Source organism: Ascaphus truei, chromosome 3 (genome assembly GCF_040206685.1).
Source record: "Ascaphus truei isolate aAscTru1 chromosome 3, aAscTru1.hap1, whole genome shotgun sequence".
Taxonomy (NCBI): Eukaryota; Metazoa; Chordata; class Amphibia; order Anura; family Ascaphidae; genus Ascaphus; species Ascaphus truei.
This window is the reverse complement of record NC_134485.1, coordinates 6,525,888-6,543,497: the sequence shown is the minus strand read 5'-3', so window position 1 is coordinate 6,543,497 and position 17,610 is coordinate 6,525,888. Positions and strand designations below refer to the sequence as shown.

The 17,610-nt window shown below is 49.5% G+C and overlaps 1 protein-coding gene across 7 annotated transcripts in view; it reads left to right on the top strand.

Moving 5' to 3' along the window:
- Positions 1–10,788, top strand: part of LOC142491263 (uncharacterized) — a 103,557-nt gene extending 92,769 nt beyond the window's left edge. For 3 of the 7 annotated variants that reach the window (XM_075593561.1, XM_075593559.1, XM_075593557.1), the window contains one exon: positions 10,498–10,788. In XM_075593561.1, coding sequence (XP_075449676.1) covers positions 10,498–10,534 — 37 coding nt within the window. In that variant the 3' untranslated portion in view covers positions 10,535–10,788. Of the gene's footprint in view, positions 1–1,409; positions 2,056–2,078; positions 2,520–10,497 lie in introns of those variants that run through there. The other 4 variants (XM_075593558.1, XM_075593554.1, XM_075593555.1 and 1 more) reach the window with 2 other exon arrangements.
- The last annotated feature ends 6,822 nt before the right edge of the window (positions 10,789–17,610 follow it).

Sequence of the window (17,610 nt, the reverse complement as noted above, 5' to 3'; positions counted from 1 at the left end):
AACACTAGACAAAACGCAGAACCTTTAACTGTTATTAATACATATTTTTGTTTCACTCTTCACTATGAGCGTTGTGCGCTGTGTTTTTTCTTTATTCTGTGAATGCGGCTGAACTCCTATAAGAAACCTAGCAGCCAATCAGCTCAAGAGATTCTAAGCAGCGGCAAATTTGAACTGACCAAAAGATGCTCTGTGAGAAATAGACGCGAGCCGCCTTCAGATATTTCTAGGCAAGAAATGTTCTAAGTCCCACTTTTTGGGGCAAGTTCTGAAAAGAGAACATAAGATTACCCTCAATAGGGAAGGTGGCTGGGGCTCTAATAGGTTGGATACACTAAAAAAGAAAGCAATTCACTGTAGAAAATCCCGAATCCTTTCAATAATGCAATGCAATAGAAAAAAGGCTGTGGAAACCCTTTATGCAGGACTTAACTGGATAAATGTACACTATGAGGATTTAGCATTGAACTGCGGTCAGATGACCATATGTATATTCAAATGCATAGACTTCACACCTCCGGTACAAATAATAAGTCCAGCAATAATTGGAGTAATACTCACTGTTGATGTAGTAAATGTTCTTTGTCACTCCCTAGTGAGAAGCACAACCATAGGAGTTTTCTTTTCAGTTTGCAGGGTCATTCTTCACTTACAGGGTAAAATATCCTTGAAGTTAGAATCCTCTGGAAGCCTCTGTGTGCAAAAAACGTTAAGGAGAGATACTAATAGAAAAAAAAAGGCGTATAGCCCTGGTAAAAAGCTGCACCACAAATTTCAAAGAAGCAAAAAGGAGAGAATAAAAACGATTTAATGTGCAAAAACTGAAGGATTACACTGACATGTTTCGCCAAAAATTGGCTTTATCAAAGTGCACTTTGATAAAGCCAATTTTTGGCAAAACATGTCAGTGTAATCTTTCTTGTTTTGCACATTAAAACGTTTTTATTCTCTCTCTTTTGCTTCTTTGAATTTTGTGGTGCAGCGTTTTACCAGGGCTTAATGCCTTGTTTTTTCTATGAAAAGAGAACATAGCAGGCGTGGCTGGAACTACAAGCCGAAAAGAGTACCAGGACGTTTGGTACTCGCTCCCGGTCAAGGGATTTCAGCACCTCCAGAGTGGAAAAAGCGGTGGCGTAAGGAACTGCGTGCTGAGATCAGTTACAGGACTTTTCGGGCTTAGTCCCGGTCATCTAAAGGACTTTGTAAAGACTTTGTTTTCTGTACTATTGAAACTAGGAAAGGTTAGTTTTGTAGCCCAGATCCCAGTAAGTGTGTTTCCTCTTGTTTAGTGAAATTCACTATGTGTACATCTATTTCTAAGGAATAAATCGCAATTTGTTTTAGTTCTTGGTTTTTCTCAGTGATATGATCCCGGTATAAAGGTGTAAATACGTAGTCTCCCGTGACAGAGATTCCCGGCAAAGAGAGTGCTGACATATCTCTGAGAGCAGCGTCAAGCACTGAACAGAGTCAGCTGTGATGTAACCTCTACGTGTTTTGTACATGGCTGTACTTCATCAGAACCGTCGTGATTTCTTACCTCCACATACAAAACAGAGACCACACAGTTTTGTGGAAGTAAAATATGGTCACAGCTTAATTTATTTATGAAAATGAAACTGTCAGCCAAACCCACTACCATTGTATGCTGACGACCCCGTGTGTCCTGCAACTAGTTTGGCAGGAGACACCTACGCCAACTCCGTCTGCTCTCACCCCACCACTGTATCACAGGATATGCTTACACTGTGCTCCACTGGTCTCACACCACTCTGCTGGGAATGTTCCATGACCAGTTCTCCCCTTGTTACCAACTGGGGCCAACCTCATATGTTGGGGCCCAGCTTCCTAAGACTTGGGAAGGGATACAGCCCGGCCACATAAGTCGGTCGTCCTTCAGTGTGAGAGTGAACAGTTTGACCATCTGCCATCAGACGCCCACGAGCACCCACGGGGTTTGTACCAACACCCAGGACTATCACTGTTTGGTGGCATTACTGCATTTATGTGCTATTTGGAGCATTTGTACCTGTGTTGTCATTTCCCATTGTTTACCATTTTTGTGTGCATTTTTTCAGCCATTCAATCTGTGGTATACCAAGGATATTTTGGAATACTTTTTTCTGCTCAGTGGGACTCTCAGTGGACTTTAATTTGCAGTTATATACTAAATAATTTGCTTGAAAGCGCTGGACTATTGCTCATTTTCCCTGTTGGGTTATATTTTGTTTGCTATGTAAATTATTTCATAGGGAGCTATTACAGTGTCTAGGGAAGAACCACTAGACATGTTTTTGCCTTTTTTGAACTGGCCTGAAGAAGGGGTTCAAACCCCGAAACGTTGCCCCCCCTTCCCTTGTTATTTTAGATCACTTCCCTTTTTTCCCCTCCCCCCGCTCCACCCCACCCTTCCCTTTCCTTGCTCCACTCCTCTTACTTTGTTGTCTGGGCATTGTGATTCACTTATACCCCTGATGGGTTTGTGCTTTTTTCAATCTTATTAAATTTGTCTTATTCCATTTCCATTTTGTCTTTTATGGGTGTAAAAGTTTTACTTCTGTCTCTTCTGTAATAGTTATGCGCATATTGGAAAAAAATGTCAGTATTCCTCGATATTCATCAAGATGTTTTGTAACAGTTGATATCAAAGGGCTTTCTTAGTAAGATATACATGATTGCCAATGCTTTGCAACTTTTTTCTCCGGCTGCAAATGACCACATTTTGCCAATTTACACAAGATGATACAATTTGCTCCATGTCATTGTGCAGGAAATGTATGAAATTTGTTACAGAAACATTTAAAGACACAAACTTTAACACATGTCGTATCAGTATTGTTTGGCACACTCCAGGGGCCTCGTACTGGGTACGCAGGGGATTTTCAGCTTTTTTTCAGGGGAGATTGCGTTCTGCGATTCTATGGAGTGCAGAAAACACTCTAGCAGGCAGGGAAACAAAAGGCTCCTCTCCATTTTTGAATTCAGAAATGTGCCGGGTTGGCTGTGGTACTCTGGTACCATGGCCTCTTAAGCACCCAAAGGGTTAAACCGTATAACACCTCCCTAATTGTGCATTGTCATGGTAGCTTGTGATAGGTTATAATACACACCAAAATATCTGGGTTGAATTGAACACGACTTAGATATAAAAAATATAATGTATTCCTTAAAGAAGGTGAACACACAAGATGATACAAATAACAGACAAGAAATAACACTTACTTAAGGGTTGGACAATGAAACAATCAGGATACAGGATTGGCAATTCATTCAGCAATACAGGTTCAGATGAAGACATCACGAAAACAATGGGTATAGGGCTTACACTCGTTTATATGGAGTTTCAGCCCCCATACCTTAACCTTGGGGTGCCTGAATGTCTAGCAGACCTCTTTGTAGTCAGGCAACCCTTCTGTCTGTAAGTGTAAATTAAGACACTTACAGACCACTCAGGCTCTGTATTCCCCCGCCCTATTGTACACAATCAGAGTGGTCAGCCTTTGATCAGAGGGTTTATTGTAGACCACTTGTCTCCCCCATGAACATTAACATAAAGCAGAGCCAGTAATTTTCCCGGGTTTTTATACCAGCCTTGGAAAACTGTATTTCTTTAATATCTACACATATTAAAATAATCCGTTCTGTTGGTCTGAGCGGGCTGAAATTTGCCAGGTCCTCATGCTGGAAGACCTTTGCCATAGTGGCCAAATATCAGCCTTCCACGACCCCCAGAACCGGAGATACAAAAAACAAGTTAAAATCCCCTTTTAACTTTAATGCAGGATTCTCCGCTATAGCTAAAAGAAATCTCTGCTTTTTACTCTCCCATTGAAATCAACGGGCACTGCCGCTATAGGCTTTCAATGGAGCAACTCCGCCATTGAAGTCAATGGACTCCGCCGCTATAGGCTTTCAATGGATCAAATCCGCCATTGACGTCTATGGTAAAATTACAATTTTCACATTTGCCTACACTCCGTCTGGTTGATCCGAGAGGGCTGCAAATGGCCATGAAGTCATGCCGGAACAGTGACTACCTTTGACCAAAATCCCTACCCTCTGGTACTCACAGAACCGGAGATATAGGCTTACACTTTTACCCTTTCGGACTTAGCCATTTTAAAGCCACGCGGCTCTCCCCCATTGGAATCAATATGGCCGGCGCCGCCCTAGGAAATGCATGGGCCGGCGCCGTCATAGGATTCAATGGGACCTCCGCTCCCATTAGAGTCAATGGCGCAATCCTCGTGGCGAGCATGACCCTTTACGGGGGTCCCTCATTCCCGGACCCGGTGGTGGTCGTGTGTGGGGGTGCCTAGGGTCTAGGGGCAAAAAGAATTTTATTTCTGGGTGCCCTAAAACCTAAGTTTCCTACGCCAATTGTGTTTGAACTTGAACTAGTGTGATCAAAAGCTCTTTTTTAGATAAAGTATCCGCTTCTGTGGTTTGGATGGCTGCCAACCCGTTCCTGGAGGTCGGCATCGAGGAATCCCCATTGAAATGAATGGCTCCATTGACTTACAATGGGGAACCGCCGCTCCTCCTCTCGGGCGTCACGTGCAGGTCTTCTATGATATCAGGCCCAAACGACTGAAATTCCCATTGACTTGCATGGGGCTTCAATGGCGGCCTATGGAGAAGCTGCAAAATGGAGACTGCAAAGGCGGGAAATGGGACATAGGCTAAAAACACAAAATTAACATTAACCCTTTCCCTCCCGCATAGATCCCAGTGTATGTGTTGGTGCAGACACTGGAATGGGAACAATACACATTTACAGGGGAATATACATTTAGGTGCTGAAGCAGGGTAAAAACACATTACTGAACTGCAGTACAGTTAACCTCTTGCTTCCCAAGTGAGAGCAGGGGTGGCCCAATGGGATGTAACCCCTTTAATGCCGGGCCAAACCCCCTCTCCCATGACATGCATACAGTGTAAATGTACCTATAACTCATTCCCTAACTGCTCATATTGCTGCTCCCTATAGCTCCTCCCCTAACTGCTCCTAAAACCGCTCCCTATAACTGCAACACCTAACTGCTTCTTTTACCCTCCTTATAACTCCTCCTATAACTTGTCCCTTAACTGATACTATAGCTGTTCCATCTAACTGCTCATGTAATTTCTCCCTGTAAATCCTCCACTAACTGCTCCTATAGCTGCTCCCTTTAACTTCTCCCATAACTGCTCCCCATAACCCCACCACTAATTGCTCCTATATGCTTGTGGAATTCATTACCCATGGAGACGGCAATGGCAGATACAATAGATTTGTTCAAAAAAAGGTTGGACATCTTTTTAGATAGGAAAGGTATACAGGGATATACCAAATATGTATACATGGGAAGGATGTTGATCCAGGGATTAATCCAATTGCCAATTCTTGGAGTCAGGAAGGAATTTATTTTTCCCCTTATGAGATACCATTGGATGATGTCACTGGGGTTTTTTGTTTGCCTTCCTCAGGATCAATAAGTATAGATATATGATAAAATATCTATTGTCTAAATTTAGCATACGTTGAACTTGATGGACGGAAGTCTTTTTTCAACCTCATCTGCTATGTAAGTATGTAACTGCTCCCAATAACTCCACCCCTAACTTCTCCTTTAACGGTACCCCCTACTCCTCCTTTAAGTCTACTCCATTTTTATATATAGGCACAACACCGGATTTTTGCCAATCATGTGGTTCTTTACATCACCTCAGTACTACAAGATTGGCGTAAAGCAGACGTGGTGCCGATATTTAAAAAGGGAATTAGATCAAAACCGAGGAACTACAGACCTGTAAGCCTGACATCATTAGTGGGGAAGCTACTAGAAGGTTTAGTACTTTCAGGAATACCTAATGGATAACAAAATTATTAGTAATAGTCAGCACGGATTTATGAAGGATAGGTTGTGCCAAAATAATAACCTTACTGTACCTCCTAAAAGATACTAAGTAGGAATTTGGACCAGGGTAATGCAGTTGATGTGGTCCACTTAGATTTTGCAAAGACTTTTGATACTGTTCCACACGAGGTTAGTGTACAAAATAATGGAAATTGGTCTCTGTTAAAAATATTTGCACCTGGATTGAAAACTGGTTGAAGGATACACATCAGAGAATTGTCATAAATTGAACCTTTTCAGGTTGGGATAAAGTCGTGAGTGGAGTACCTCTGGGTTCGGTACTGGAACCCCTGCTTTTTTAAACTTGTTTTTAATTACCTTAAAGTTGGCATATAGAGCAAAGTCTCCTTATTTGCTGATGACACTAAATTATGTAATGTACTGTTGTAAAATCAGAGAAGGATTTCATTTCTCTCCAGAAGGACTTGGGTAGACTGGAAACTTGGGTAGGTAAATGGCCGATGAGGTTTAATGCAGATAAATGTAATTTTATGCACTTTGGAAGCAAGAATAAACAGGCTACTTACAAAAAAATGGGGCACAATTAGGTGAGTCCTTGATGGAGAAATATTTTGGAGTGCTTGTTGTGAGCATACTTAGCAACAGTACCCACTATCCGACAGTAACTGCAAAGGCAAAAAAGTTCTTATCTTGCCATAAAGGGGGAATTGATGATGGGAAGTAAGCATAATTATGCCTCTCTATAAAGCATTGGTAAGACCACACATTTAATATGGAGTACAATTTTTTGCACCACTCCATAAAAAAGATATTATGGAACTAGAAAAAGTACAGAGAAGAGCCACCAAATGAATAAAGGGGATGGAAAATCTGACTTGAGGAGAGGCTAGCTAATTTAGATTTATTTACATTAGAAAAGCCATCTAAACGGGGATATGATAACTACAGTATCTACAAATATATACAAGGAGCTTTAAAAAAAAATTCCCAAGGGCAGTACAAAGGACACAGGGTCATCCTTTATGGTTGGAGGAAAGGTGATTTCACCAGCAACAAAGGAAACGGTTCTTTACAGTAAGGGCAGTTACAATGTGGGATTCATTACCCATGGAGACTGTGATGGCAGATAACTTCAAAGAAATAGATAACTTCAAAGAAAAGTCTGGACATCTTTTTAGAAAGGAAAGGTATACAGGGATATACCTAATTAGTAAACATGGGAAAGATGTTGATCCGGGGATAACTGATTGCCATTGTTGGTGTCAGGAAGGAATTTGTTTTTCCTCATACAGTAAAATATAATTGGATAATGTTTCACGGGGATTTTTGTTTGCCATCCTTTGAATCAATATACTGTAAATACAAAGGGGTGAGGGGATGAGAGAGAGGAGTGGGAGCGAGGAGAGATATATGGGGAAGTAAGAGGAGGGGGAGGAAAGGAGTGGTGGAGAGTGAGAAGGGAAAGGGGGGGCAGGGGGAAATGAAGAGGGGGAGAGGGAGATGGGGGGATAGAGTGGGAAGAGAGAGGGATGGAGGGGAAGAGATGGAGGAAGGTCGAGAGAGATGGGGGGTGAAGAGAAATACGGGGAAGGGGAGGGAGAGAGAGAGAGATACGGGAGGTGGGGGAGAGAGGAGAGGACCCTACCTGCTGTCTTGAAGGGTTAAAGCGGCTTCTTAGAGGCCTGTGGAGGGGGCCTGCAGAGGGTTCCCATGGAGGTACCTCTTATGGGAGCCTCCCTTCCACTGGCCTACAGCATACTGCCTCAGGCACCTCCACAGACCCTCCTTGCAGGACCCTACTGAAACATCCCCCAGCAGGCCCCCTCTATGGTTTAATTCAGGACACATTATGTTAGTGTTGCCGACAGGGGTCTCAAGGCCCTTTACTCATGGGGTCCGGGACAGGAGTCCCAGCCTTTCCCCCACTATCCGTGGCCCTGCATACAATACTGTACATACAATATTTTGCTTATAAATATTGATGATGGACAGCGTTCTTTGGGGATTATGTTCAGAACTCTGTTTATTTAATGTCTTAGTTACAGATACTTAAAATCAATTGTCAACAAGATATATTGTATTATTCCTTGTTAGACTGGTAGTATTTACAGTATCAACTCTTTAATTTTCAGTATTCCTTTTTTTTCTTCTTGCCCCATGCTATAAATATGGGGGTTACCATCTGACATTAGCCTTTAAAGGCAAATAAAATAGATCTTGGTTTATGTATGCATAGAATCATTCATTAGACCGGTCAACTTCTCCATGTACATCATTAGACCATTTATGTTTGTAGCCAGGTACCCTCCGGTCTCCCCGTGCTCCTGGTTTCCCCCCCCCCTCTCCTTACCATCAGAGATGTGCAGCAGGGTGACGAAGCCGCGAGCGGTTCCCTCCGCAGGGCGCAACAATGTTGGTGTATGCGCGCCCATGCGCAGAGAGGTTGCGCAAGAACAGGGCACTCCGCAGCGGCCATTTCAGGGGGCGCACGAGTGCAAGCTGCAGAGCGGCAGCCATTAGAGGGAGAGCATGAGGCTCCCTATGTTAAAGGCTGCAGATAGAACTACAATCCCCATAATGCTCAGGGGCAGTGACACCACTTGACACCAGGGAGCCAGTAGGGCTGCAGGATCCTGCTGAATAGCAGGAAAGACTATTGCATGCTGGAACAGGAAGCAGTCAGTGAAGACCAGGAGCCTGAAGCTACAGGTTAGATCTAAAGAGCAGTGCTCCAAGGATTAGGCCAGAATTTAAACCCCAGGGCCCAGTTAATTCCCTGAGTCAATGTAGAGGTGCTGAGTGTGCTGTATAGGGAAATCCTTATTGCAGGGACCTTTTCACATAGCTTGAGAGAGGTTCTGCTGCAGGACATTGCCTGATTACCAGTGCAGCCTGAGGGCTGGCAGAGACTCTGATTGCATAACAGAGACTGTTTGCAAAGGGATAATCCGGCTGGGAATCCCTCCCCTGTGGAGTCAGCGTGTGCATTCATTTCTGCAGAGAGCAGTGCAGTGCTACGTGGGATCACGTTGTGGTATTGCAGACTCATCAAGGACTCCTGTGTTGACCAAAACCAGGAAGGTATATTAAAGTGCACCAACGGACCCCCAACACAGGAAGCACTGTCCCTCACACACACACTCCAATCTATAGCTGGTGGACACTAAGAGGTTAAGTGCCCTGGCACATTGGTACACCAAGGACTAGGGTGATATAAAGACTGACACTAAAGTGGTGCAACCATTTACATGTGTGGGGTAATGTGATGATATTCACGCAAGGGAATGTCAGGCTGTTTATGTATGAAACGTTATGCAACGGCTATTATTATTATGCTAAGTAAATACTGTTTTATCCAACTGCGTGTGGTTACTGTATATGTTGGTTCTGATAAGGGAACACTCCCACCCAGTTGGGATCCCTCATCAGTGGAGGCACTGCACCCAGTGTAAGTATACCCCAGGCTCCCAGTGGCGGAGGCTCAGGCTTCTTATTAGCCTTACAGGTGACAGCAGCATCAGTAGTTACCATACCCCAGGGGTACCAGGGCTACATGTTTTTTAAAATTGGATTAGGCTTGGGCTGTTTTCTCCCAAGTGGACACAATTCAATCTAGATGTTGAGAAGATATTTGTTACCCATATTTTTTCATTCTTAGAGGCCTGGGGAATGTGTCTGTTAAGCAAAAGAGAACCACTGACCTCGACTCAAAGACAAACCAAGAACCCCATTAATCAAAGAGCCGATCTGGCCCATGGTTTAGCAATCTCGGAACATTGCCAACCACATGCAGAGGATTAAAGCAATTTGTTTCCATTCCCTATTGCAGAAGGGTGAAAATATGTTTATAGATTTTTTTCAGACGATCTTGCATTAGATACCTGTACCTGCAAATACGTTTATAACGGTTTTCTTTGATTATTATATTAATTGAAGCTTTCCAGATTGACTCCCAGATGCTTTCCCAGTGTGGTTCTAATGTCTCCACCAGGTCACATTCTTACTGCCTCATAGGAATTCTTACTTTCTAATAAGAAAGAAGGTCTTGATATAGAATAGATATTAGTCCATTACTCTGAGGTGACAAGCCACACATTCATTCATAGTACTGTATGTATTGGAAAAGGAAGGATGACCAGAAAAAATAAGATACTTTAAAATGCCTCAACCGAGCAAGGAATCTAAAGAATACTCTACGGGGGGCATTCGGCTTTTCTTTAGTGTCGGCAAATGTTATCCCGCTGATCTCTTGCTAGTAATAGTGACCTAATTCCAGTGACATATTTAAGGAATCGCGTTTGGGTAACTGATGCATGTCGTAACCAAAGAATACATGCAAAGGAAGATAACTCAGGGAATTTTAAACTAATTTATTTGATCAGTATTTCAAAACTGACACATATAAGTATATTTAATGTATTTATTACGGGTTTGATTTACTCTGGCTCCTCCCTTCTTGTGTAATGTCACCGAAAACAAAAAACTTCAATAGGAGCTTTGACCAAAAACGTCCCCAATGGTCACTTTTTAAGCTCCAGTATATTGAAAGACACCATTAGTCTTTGTTAAAATTTGTTGCAACTCAATGACCGACCGGGCTTCCTAACCACATTTCCTCAACTATTTATTTTGCCAGATATCAAAATTGTCATCAGCGGGAGGGGAAGATTTGATGGAAGGAAAGTCTTCATAGTGCGTTGATTCTCTGATTGTGAGTTTCAGCTACAGAGGAACCTGTTGAAAGACTTTAAAAATTAAATGGAAGACGTTTTATTTTGCAATAAAGTGTTGTGTTCAGTTAAAACATAAAGAATATAATAAAACAGAACTATTCTGGTATAAAATAACAATGTTATACATTGAACATGAGACATATTATGAGCATCCGCGGTTCTGTCATTTCTTACAATATATTTGTGACAAATAACGACAAGTTGTGGAGGCTTATTTTTTACAATGTAGGAAATATTATTTATTTAGTACAGTTATATCTCGATTACCATTTAGACCCAGTAACCTCCGTTAAGTAAGCCTTATCACATACAGTAAGTGAGGTTATCTCCGGTAACGAGCATACTGCTAATTGTAGTAGCTGTAAGTGATACTGAGATGAGAGAGAGGAAGAGGGAGGGGGAGGGGAAAGAGGGAAGGGAAGAGGGAGAGGAAGGGGGAAGAGGGAGGGGAAGAGGGAGGGGAAGTGGGAAGGGAAGTGGGAGGGGAAGTGGGAAGGAAAGAGGGAGGGGAAGTGGGAAGGAAGAGGGAGAGGGGGGGGGAAGAGGGAGGGGAAGTGGGAAGAGGGAGAGGGAGGGGGAGAGGGGGTGAAGAGGGAGGGGAAGAGGGAGTGGAAGGGAAGAGGGAGGGGAAGAGGGAGGGGCAGAGGGAGGGAAAGAGGGAGAGGTAGGGGGAGATGGAGGGGAAGAGGGAGGGGAAGAGGGAGAAGGAGGGGAAGAGGGAGGGAAGTGGGAAGGAAGAGGGAGGAAAATGGTAAGGGAAGAGGGAGGGGAAGTGGGAAGAGAAGAGGGAGGGGAAGGGGTGGGGAAGAGGGAGGGGAAGAGGGGGAGGGAGAGGGGGGGAAGAGGGTTGGGAAGAGGTAGGGAGAGGGAGGGGAAGAGGGATAGGGAGGGGAAGAGGGAGGGGCAGAGGGAGGGGAAGAGGGAAGGGAAGTTGGAAGGGAAGAGGGAATGGGCAGAGGGAGGGGAAGAGGGAAGGGAAGAGGGAAATTGAGGGGAAGAGGGGGGGTAGAGAGAGAGGGAGGGGAATAGGGAGAGGGAGGCGAAGAGGGATGGGTAGAGGGAGGGGAAGTGGTAGAGGGAGGGGAAGAGGGATAGGGGAGGGGAAGAGGGAGGGGAAGAGGGAGAGATAGGGGAAGAGGAGTGGAAGGGGAAGAGGGAGGGGAAGAGGGAGAAAGATGGGGAGAAGGAGGGGAAGAGGGAGGGTAAGTGGGAGGGGAAGGGCAGAGGGAGTGGCAGAGGAAGAGGAAGAGTGAGGAGAAGAGGGAGGGGAAGAGGGAGATGGAGGGGAAGAGGGAGGGGATAAGGAAGGGGAAGAGGGAGAAGGAGGGGAATAGGAAGGGGAAGAGGGAGAAGGAGGGGCGGGATGGGACGAGGGAGGGGAAGTGGGAAGGGAAAAGGGAGGAGAAATGGGAAGGGAAGAGGGAGGGGAAGTGGGAAGGGAAGAGGGAGGGGAAGAGGGATAGGGAGGGGAAGAGGGAGAGGGAGGGGAAGAGGATAGGGGAAGAGTGAGAGGGAGGGAAGAGCATGGGGAAGGGGGAAGAGGGAGGGGAAGATGGAGGGGAAGAGGAGGGGAAGAGGGAGAGGGAGGGGAAGATGGATAGGGATGGGAAGAGGGAGGGGCAGAGGGAGGGGAAGAGGGAGAGGTAGGGGAAGAGGGAGAGGTGGGGGAAGAGGGAGGGGAAGTGGTAAGGGAAGATGGAGAGGGAGGGGAAGAGGGAGGGGAAGAGGGAGAGGGAGGGGAAGAGGGAGCGGAAGATGTAGGGGAAGAGGATGGGGAAGAGGGAGGGGAGAGGGAGGGGAAGATGGAGGAGGAGAGGGAGGGGAAGAGGGATAGGGAAGGGAAGAGGAAGGGGCAGAGGGAGGGAAGAGGGAGAGGTAGGGGAAGAGGGAGGGGAAGAGGAAGTGGGAAGGGAAGAAGGAGGGGAAGAGGGAGGGGAAGAGGGAGAGGGAGGGAAGAGGATGGGGAAGAGGGAGGGGAAGAGGATGGGGAAGAGGGAGGGGAAGAGGGAGGGGAAGAGGGAGAGGGAGGGGAAGAGGGAGAGGGAGGGGAAGAGGATGGGGAAGAGGGAGGGGAAGAGGGAGGGGAAGAGGGAGGGGAAGAGAAGAGGGAGGGGAAGAGGATGGGGAAGAGGGAGGGGAAGAGGATGGGGAAGAGGGAGGGGAAGAGGGAGGGGAAGAGGCAGAGGGAGGGGAAGAGGGAGAGGGAAGAGGATGGGGAAGAGGGAGGGGAAGCGGATGGGGAAGAGGGAGGGGAAGAGGGAGGGAAAGAGGGAGGGGAAGAGGGAGGGCAGAGGTAGGGGAAGGGGAAGAGGGAGAGGTAGGAGAAGTGGAGAGGGAGGAGAAGAGGAAGTGGGAGGGAAAGTGGGAAGGGAAGAGGGAATGGGAAGAGGGAGTGGGAGGGGAAGAGGGAGGGGAAGAGGGAGAGGGAGGGGAAGAGGGAGAGGGAGGGGAAGAGGATGGGGAAGAGGGAGGGTAAGAGGGATAGGTAGGGGAAGGGGAGAAGGGAGAGGGAGGGGAAGAGGGAGAGGGAGGGGAAGAGGGAGGGGAAGAGGGAGGGGCAGGGGAAGAGGAAGGGGAGGGGAAGAGGGAGAGGAATATGGAGGGGAAGAGGGAGGGGATGAGGGAGAGGGAGGGGAAGAGGGAGGGGCAGAGGGAGAGGGAGGGGAAGAGGGAGAGGTTGGGGAAGAGGGAGAGGGAGGAGAATAGGAATAGGGAGGGAAAGTGGGAAGGAAAGAGGGTGGGAAGTGGGAAGGGAAGAGGCAGGGGAAGGGGGAGGTGATGAAAAAGAGGGAGGGGAAGAGGGAGGGGAAGGGGAACAGGGAGAAGGAGGGGAAGAGGGATGGGAAGTGGGAAGGGAAGAGGGAGGGGAAGAAGGAGGGGAAGAGGGAGGGGAAGAGGGAGAGGGAGGGGAAGAGGATGGGGAAGAGGTAGGGGAAGAGGATGGGGAGGAGGGAGGGGAAGAGGGAGGGGAAGAGGGAGGGGGAGAGGGAAGAGGGAGAGGTAGGGGAAGTGGGAGAGGGAGGAGAATAGGAATAGGGAGGGATAGTGGGAAGGAAAGAGGGAAGAGGGAGTGGGAAGGGAAGAGGGAGGGGAAGAGGGAGAGGGAGGGGAAGAGGGAGAGGGAGGGGAAGAGGATGGGGAAGAGGGAGGGTAAGAGGGATAGGGTAGGGGAAGGGGAGAAGGAAGAGGGAGGGGAAGAGGGAGGGGAAGAGGGGGGGGAAGAAGGAAGGGGAGGGGAAGAGGGAGGGGAAGATGGAGGGGAAGAGGGAGTGGGAGAGGGAGGGAAGAGGGAGGGGCAGAGGGAGAGGGAGGGGAAGAGGGAGAGGTAGGGGAAGAGGGAGATGGAGGGGAAGAGAGAGGGGAAGAGGGTGTGGAGGGGAAAAGGGAGGGGAAGATGGAGGGGAAAATAGAGGGGAGTGGAAAAGAAGAGGGAGATGGAGGGGAAGAGGGAGGGGAAGATGGAGGGGAAGAGGGAGTGAAAGATGGTGGGGAAGAGGGAGGGGAGATGGAGGGTTAGATGGAGGGGAGGGGAAGAGAAGAGTGAGATGGAGGGAAGAGGGAGGGGAAGATGGAGGGGTAGATGGAGGGGAGGGAAGAGAAGAGTGAGATGGAGGGGAAGAGGCAGGGGAAGAGGCAGGGTAAGAGTGAGGGGAAGAGGGAGGGGGAGAGGGAGTGGGAGGGGACAAGGGAGAGGGAGGGTATGAGGGAGGGGAAGGGGAACAGGGAGAAGAGGGGAAGAGGGAGGGGAAGTGGGAAGGGGAAAGGGAGGAGAAGTTGGAAGGGAAGAGGGAAGGGAAGTGTGGAAGCGAAGAGGGAGGGGAAGTGGAAAGGGACGAGGGAGGGGAAGAGGAAGGTGAAGAAGGAGTGGAAGGTGAAGAGGGAGGGGAAGTGGGAAGAGGGGGGAAGGGGAGAGGGAGGGGAAGACGGAGAAAGAGTGGGAGAAGGAGGGGAAGAGGGAGTGGAAGTGGGAAGGGAAGTGGGTGGGGAAGTGGGAAAGGAAGGGGAAGGGGAAGGGGGAGGTGAAGAAAAAGAGGGAGGGGAAGAGGGAGGGGAAGGGGAACAGGGAGAAGGAGGGGAAGAGGGAGGGGAAGTTGGAAGGGAAGAGGGAGGGGAAGTGGTAAGCGAAGAGGGAGGGGAAGTGGAAGGGAAGAGGGAGGGGAAGAAGGAGGGGAAGAGGGAGGGGAAGAGGGAGAGGAAGAGGGAGAGGGAGGGGAAGAGGGAGGGGAAGAGGATGGGGAGGAGGGAGGGGAAGAGGGAGGGGAAGAGGGTTAGAGAGGGGAAGAGGGAGGGGAAGAGGAAGGGCAGAGGGAGGGGAAGGGGAAGAGGGAGAGGTAGGAGAAGTGGGAGAGGGAGGAGAATAGGAATAGAGAGGGAAAGTGGGAAGGGAAGAGGGAATGGGAAGAGGAGTGGGAAGGGGAGAGGGAGGGGAAGAGGGATAGGGAGGGAAGAGGGAGAGGGAGGGGAAGAGGGAGGGTAAGAGGGATAGGTAGGGGAAGGGGAGAAGGAAGAGGGAGAGGGAGGGGAAGAGGGAGAGGGAGGGGAAGAGGGAGGGGAAGAGGGAGGGGATGAGCGGGAGGGAGGGGAAGAGGGAGATGGAGGGGAAGAGGCAGGGGAAGGGTAAGAGGGAGAAGGAGGGGAAGAGGGAGGGTAATGGGAAGGGAAGAGGGAGGGTAAGTGGGAAGAGGGAGGGGAAGTGGGAAGGGAAGAGCGAGGGGAAGAGTGAGGGGAAGAGGAAGGTGAAGAAGGAGTGGAAGAGGGAGGGGAAGTGGGAAGAGGGGGGGAAGGGGAGAGGGAGGGGAAGATGGAGAAAGAGTGGGAGAAGGAAGGGAAGAGGGAGTGGAAGTGGGAAGGGAAGATGGTGGGGAAGTGGGAAGGGAAGAGGGAGGGGAAGAGGGAGGTGAAGTGGTAAGGGAAAAGGGAGGGGAAGTGGGAAGGGAAGAGGGAGGGGAAGTGGGAAGAAGGAAGTGGAGGGGAAGAGGGAGGGGAAGATGGAGGGGAAGAGGGAGAGGGAGAGGAAGAGAGAGGGGAAGAGGGCGTGGAAGGGGAAGAGGGAAGGGAAGATGGATGGGAAGATGGAGGGGAGTGGAAAAGAAGAGGGAGATGGAGGGGAAGAGGGAGTTGAAGATGGAGGGGAGAGGGAGTGAAACATGGAAGGGAAGAGGGAGGGAAAGATGGTGGGGGTAGATGGAGGGGAGGGGAAGAGAAGAGTGAGATGGAGGGGAAGAGGCATCGGAAGAGGGAGGGGAAGAGGGAGGATAAGTGGGATAGGTAGGGGAACGGGAGAAAGGAGATGGAGAGAGAGGGGAAGAGGGAGGGGATGAGCGAGAGGGAGGGGAAGAGCGAGAGGGAGGGGAAGAGGGAGAAGGAGGGGAAGAGGGAGGGGAATGGGAAGGGAAGAGGAGGGAAAGTGGGAAGGAAGGGGAAGAGGGAGGGGAAGAGGGATGGGAAGTGGGAAGTTGAAGGGATGGGGAAGAGGTAGAATGAGGGGAAGAGGGAGAAAGAGAGGGAGGAGGTGAGGGGAAGAGGGAGGTGAAGTGGAAGGGAAGAGGGAGGGGAAGTGGAAATGGAAGAGGGAGGGGAAGTGGGAAGGGGAAGAGGGAGAGGGAGGGGACGAGGGAGATGGAGGGGAGATGGAGAGAGAGGGGAAGAGGGAGAGGGAGGGGTAGAGCAAGAGGGAGGGGAAGATGGAGAGGGAGGGGAAGAGTGAGGGGGGAGTGAGGAGGGGAGTGAGGGGGAGAGTGAGGGGAAGAGGGAGCGGAAGAGGGAGATGGAGGGGAAGAGGCAGGGAAAGGGTAAGAGGGAGAAGGAGGGGAAGAGGGAGGGTAATGGGAAGGGAAGAGGGAGGGGAAGTGGGAAGAGGGAGGGGAAGTGGGGAAGGGGAAGAGGGAGGGGAGGGGGAAGAGTGAGGGGAGGAGGAAGGTGAAGAAGGAGGGGAAGTGGGAAGAGGGGGGGAAGGGGAGAGGGAGGGGAAGACGGAGAAAGAGTGGGAGAAGGAGGGGAAGAGGGAGTGGAAGTGGGAAGGGAAGAGGGAGGGGAAGTGAGAAGGAAGAGGGAGGGGAAGAGGGAGGTGAAGAAAAAGAGGGAGGGGAAGAGGGAGATGGAGGGGAAGGGGGAGGGTATGAGGGAGGGCAAGGGGAACAGGGAGAAGGAGGGTATGAGGGAGGTGATGTGGGAAGGGAAAAGTGAGGGGAGTGGGAAGGGAAGAGGGTGGGGAAGTGGGAAGGGATGAGGGAGGAGAAAAGGGAGGGGGAGGGGATGAGGGAGATGGTGGGGAAGATTGAGAGAGAGGGAAGTGGGAGAGGGAGGGGTAGAGCAAGAGGGAGGGGAAGATTGAGAGGGAGGGTAAGAGTGAGGGGGGAGTGAGGGGGGGGGAGTGAGGGGGGGAGTGAGGGGGGAGTGAGGGGGGGTGTGAGGGGTGGAGTGAGGGGAAGAGGGGAGAGGGAGGGGTAGAGCGAGAGGGAGGGAAGAGGGAGAGGGAGGGGAAGAGGCAGGAGAAGGTAAGAGGGAGAAGGAGGGGAAGAGGGAGGGGAATGGGAAGGGAAGAATGAGGTGAAGTGGGAAGAGGGAGGGGAAGTGTGAAGGGAAGAGGGAGGGGAAGTGGAAAGGGAAGAGGCAGGGGAAGAGGAAGGTGAATAAGGAGTGGAAGGTGAAGAGGGAGGGGAAGTGGGAAGAGGGGGGGAAGGGGAGAGGGAGGGGAGACGGAGAAAGAGTGGGAGTAGGAGAGGAAGAGGGAGTGGAAGTGGGAAGGGAAGAGGGTGGGGAAGTGGGAAGGGAAGAGGGAGGGGAAGTGGGAAGGGAAGAGGGAGGGGAAGTGGGAAGCGAGGAGGTAGGGGAAGTGGGAGAGGGAGAGGGCGGGGAGATGGAGAGAGAGGGGAAGTGGGAGAGGGAGGGGAAGAGGCAGGAGAAAGGTAAGAGGGAGAAAGAGGGGAAGAGGAAGGGGAATGGGATGGGAAGATGGAGGCGAAAATGGGAAGAGGGAGGGGAAGTGTGAAGGGAAGAGGAGGAGAAGTGGAAAG